Below are 4,638 nucleotides of genomic sequence, written 5' to 3'. Positions count from 1 at the left end.
TCAAACTACACATTCAAAAACCAGAAACATCCTAATTGACAATACTAAAACATCCTATAAAACCAAAAACATAACATTACACAACATATAAACTTCCACTTTTGAAACTTCTTCAATTGGCCTTGAATTTCAGTCACCCTATTCCCTAAATCCTCATTTCTGCACTTCAGTTTTTCAAATTCCTTGGATAAGATTTCAAACTTATGTATCAAATCTTCACATTTGTCTTCCACCACTTCCTCATTGAACCACTTGAAAAAACCGCAACCTCTTTGCTCAGACCCCTGTAAATAACAAATTTGTATCAACAACACAACCTCTTCACATTGCTTTAACATACCAAACCAAAAATTAGGGCTTACCTTGTAATTGATACATCCCCAAAATTTCTTTCCGAAATTCTTGTCAGTGTTTGCCCTACGAATCACAGCAGCATCACCACAGTAACAAATTGGCATAGCACGAGCCTTACTAAGAACGCAAGACTCGTTGCTTTCTGATTTTGTCTCTTTGAAGAACTCAGAACAATGTTTTTCCTTCATGGTTGGTGATTATCAGAATGGAGATGGGAGAAAAGTGATGAACACGAAGGAGAAGGAGAATAGAACAAGAAGTGCAGAGATGGGGAGAAGGAGAACGTGAAATTGAATTGGGGGAGAAGGAGAACGTGAAATTGAATTGGGGAGAAGGAAAACCTAATATACTATGACACATCACCTGCCAGCTAGACTAAACAAACGGACGTTATAGCCAACTTGACGGACAGGACTGACGTGATTACATTTAGAAACTTAAAGGACCAAATTGGCACGAAAATTAATTGAGGGACCAAAGTGAACCAGAGGGTAAACTTAAGGGACCAAACAGGGTATTTTGCCTAAATAGATCTTTCATACACTAATCTTTTTTTTCCTTTTCATTCTTGATTTTCAGGATTAATCGAAGGTTTGACGACGATTCAAGTTATTTAAATATTTTTTGAATTAATTATAGTTTCTTTAATTTCCGTCTTTATTTTCCGCAAAACCCCCACAGGTGTTTATTGTAAAATCGCCCACCCATAAAACTGTAATAGCGTAGGTTTTACTTTCCGTATTTTAATTTCCGCACGATTATTTATTGCGTGGTTAGTAACTTAGGGAGTGACAACTGAGTAACTGAACATAGCTCACCTAAATCAAGATAACATAACTGAATTCAAACCATATGATTGTGCACCCACACACCTTTAGGGTTACCCCTCTTGTTGCCTTATTTTGACTGTTGCCTTTTCGATTGAAATAGTCAAGTCCCTCGAATACGAGGATACCTAAGCAAAACAAATGTTACTCTCAGTTCATCATCATAAAATCATAGTCCCTTCGAAGTTGCCTGACAGAAAATGATCTTGTCCCTCGAAGTTGCCTCGGTAAATGATGATTGTCCCAATTGCTAAGGTATCCTCGCCTGTTTCCTAAAGAAGATTAATGACTATTATATCCTTCCCTAAAGACTACCTACCCTCTATATGGTAGGGACAGTTTTATGGCGAACGATACTTCCCCGATGACCCTTTACATCCAATGAAAGGACTTCATACCCTCTTATGGTATGGATAGCCCTTTTAAACTGAAAAGCTGAAAGAACAGAATCTTTAAAACTTAGGGTAGGTACTCTTAAATGCTTTCTCTTTTCAAATTCAAATTTCAAAATCACTTTTCACAACTCTTTACAAAAAAGTTTTCAAAAAGGCTACGCTTATTTACAAGCTAAAGTGCTTAACAAATCATTTTCCTATTCACACACGACACTTCAAACATTTTGAAAACAAGTGAGCTAAGCAATTAAGAGCCCATGGATAACCATGGATACAAAGGGTGCTTACACCTTCCCTTTGTATAACCTACCCCCCGAACTCAAAATCTTTCAAAGGTCTTTCCTGTTCTTTTAGCCTTTCTATAGATTGGATAAAATAAAAGTCGGTGGCGACTCTTGCTATCCGCAACATTTCAAAAAGTCAGTTCTCCCACCGTGTTACAGTTATGTTAAAGGAAAAGGAAAAAATTCCAAAAAAGGACTATAGACACGAAAGAACGCGACATCAGGGGGAGGGGTCCTCTCATTAAAGTAGGAACTATTCCGTGTAACCTATTCATGACATGACGCCTTTCCAACCCATCTAGCATCCCATAGAAATCTACCCTCTGCACAACACCATACGAGAGAATATATGGTGCGAGTTACTCCATACAAAGGCCATCCCAACCCCCCCCCCCCCCCCCCCGCCCTTTGGATCCGAAGTGGGAGATGATGGAGAAGGAACAGAGAAAGTTGCACTACTACAAATTATATATTTTATGACAAAGCTTTCATCTCGATCCACCAATAATGGAGGTATATGTCTTGGAAGCTCCATAATTTATTTTTTAAAATATATACAACCTATACCCTCGATTATTCATAAAATTGAGGGAATATGACTAAAAGGGAGTTCGCTTCGAATCCCAGCTACTGAATTTTATGTTTTATTTTTTTAAAATTGGTTTAGGGTCACATGGTGCCTTTCTTTTTACCCTTTTTTATTTATTATTATTTTTTATTTGTATTTCCAATTTTGGCCAACCTATAGGTCATATATTTTGCATCAAAATTTTCAAATACCTATTTTATTTCATTTTTATTTTTAATTATTAATTAATCTATTACCTCGGTTTTTTTCTAAAAACCTACGTGAAAGTTATTTTAAATGAATTCTCAAGCTATGACGATATATGTGGTTTTTCTATTTTTTTAATTTTTAATTGATATATTTCCTTGGTCTTGCCTAAAAACTAATGTGTTTTCTCTTTTGCATGAATAGTTCAGAGAACTAGACTCTAACTTTTCATTTACCTATCAACAAACACTCTAACTTCATCGTCGTTGTCATACCCCAAAATTTGCCCGCATATATTTTCATATGTCATTTTTCAAATAATTGACATAGCTCGGGCGATAAGGAAGTAAGGTTTGCGAGGGCAAGGTTCCAAGGTTCAAATCTCACGTCTGACGTTTTTCCTTTATTTGTTACTAACTTTATTTTATTTTCAAAAAATCACAAAAATTGCATCTTTTATTATTTTTTAATTAATTTTCGTATTTGATTAATTACGTATTTTTATAATATCTTTATTTCATTTTTTATTTTTATTCACAAAAATATCAAAAAAATCATAAAATAAAAAATATTCAAAAAAGATTTGATTGCATTTTCATATTAGGAGAGTTTTTATTTTTAGAACAAAATCAATATAATTAGCTAAATATGGCAAAAAGCAAAATCAAATTAAAGTTTGATTTAGAATTTTGACTATGTTAATTAATTTTTGATTTATGCTCTTTTCTATTAAACCTATTTTTTTTCTTATAAATACTGATGAATAATCCTAATTGTTTTTTGGTTTTTCACTTAAAAGAGCCCCCACTCCAAAACTGCAAACAAGCAACCGTGGCATTGAAGGAAAATTGCAGACCAAGTTCCAGCATAATTTGAGTCATACAAAGCATCCCTACGAATTCCTCAGGGAATTCTGATGCATCCCAGTCGTTCAGGAGCAATCCAATCATTCTAAATCGCAAAACCCCAATTCTGGTTTCATGACTTTTTACTCTTTACGTCTTTAATTTCGGTTTCATATATATAAGCAATTTCAATACGATTTGCCCATATATTCGTGTTGACATCGATGTTCTGATGAAGACTGGTTGGTTTAATTGAGGTTTTGATGCAAGCATGACGACGTGCCATTATAGAGCATCAAGGTCTCATCCTTTCGTTTTTATAACCACAAGCGTTATTATTGAAAACTAATCTTTCCATTGAATTTGTAGCATCACTTTTAGCGGATCTGGGCGGAGTTTGCTGTTGTTCTTACGTTATTACGCAGGTCGCAAAAACAACCCTCGCCGGAGAAGACGAAGTCTCGCCGGATTCTGCAGTTCAGTTTTTTAGAACGTGATAGGACTATCTGAGCGCGTTTCAAAATCATGAAGTGCCATTGGTCCAGTTGGTAGCGCGCGTTTGATCCTTCATCCTTCATGGCGCTGGTTCGAGCCCTGGTGGGGGAATGTTTTTTTGGTTAATTCATGTGCTATAGGGTGTCCTCCGATCCAGTACTACGCTTCTCCGCATGTGCACAATGTGCCTTCGCATCTCCACCAATGGATCAACGCCAGTGTATGATCAGACGCCCCCCAGCTTGCAATACCACCATGCATCTCCATCAGTAAACCATACCAGAATATTCAGCTAAGTTTTCTAACTTTTATTTTATTTTTTTTATTTTATTACATATTTCCTCTTTTATTTATTCTTTTTCTTCTTTTTTTTTTTTAAAAAAAAAAAAAACTTATTTTATCTAAACTTATTTATTTATAAAATCATATTTTCATAATCCTTTGATTTATTTAATCAATTTTTTTTATAATATTAACATTATTTATATTTTAATTAATTAAAAATTAGGGTTATTTATCCATTTAGATAGTCATTCATTTTAGATCAAACGTTTTGATTTCGTCAAACCTTTTAGGAATTGTTTAATATCGTAGTACTTTATTTGCCCCTTTGGTTTAGATTAGGGTTTGTGTTTGCAATCAACGAATTGGTAATGCACTAAC

At 34.7% G+C, this 4,638-nt stretch overlaps 1 protein-coding gene across 1 annotated transcript; it reads right to left on the bottom strand.

Moving 5' to 3' along the window:
- On the bottom strand, positions 1 to 542 carry LOC131627791 (uncharacterized). The gene is made up of 3 exons (XM_058898648.1): positions 363 to 542; positions 138 to 284; positions 1 to 54 (listed from the first exon to the last, which is right to left on the bottom strand). Exons 1-3 carry the CDS (start codon positions 540 to 542, stop codon positions 1 to 3), a joined length of 381 nt encoding a protein of 126 aa, XP_058754631.1.
- Positions 543 to 4,638: the final 4,096 nt, after the last annotated feature.

Source organism: Vicia villosa, unplaced genomic scaffold, assembly GCF_029867415.1.
Source record: "Vicia villosa cultivar HV-30 ecotype Madison, WI unplaced genomic scaffold, Vvil1.0 ctg.000402F_1_1, whole genome shotgun sequence".
NCBI classification, from domain to species: domain Eukaryota; kingdom Viridiplantae; phylum Streptophyta; class Magnoliopsida; order Fabales; family Fabaceae; genus Vicia; species Vicia villosa.
The sequence above is the reverse complement of the archived record's forward strand: the minus strand, read 5'-3'. Positions and strand labels throughout refer to the sequence as shown.

Excerpts from the sequence above, each read along its gene's own strand:
- LOC131627791 (XM_058898648.1), bottom strand. The coding sequence starts at position 542 with ATGAAGGAAAAACATTGTTCTGAGTTCTTCAAAGAGACAAAATCAGAA. Across the intron at positions 285-362 it reads GGGGATGTATCAATTACAAG|GGGTCTGAGCAAAGAGGTTG; the intron begins GTAAGCCCTAAT and ends TGTTATTTACAG. Across the intron at positions 55-137 it reads ATGAGGATTTAGGGAATAGG|GATGTTTTAGTATTGTCAAT; the intron begins GTGACTGAAATT and ends TTGGTTTTATAG.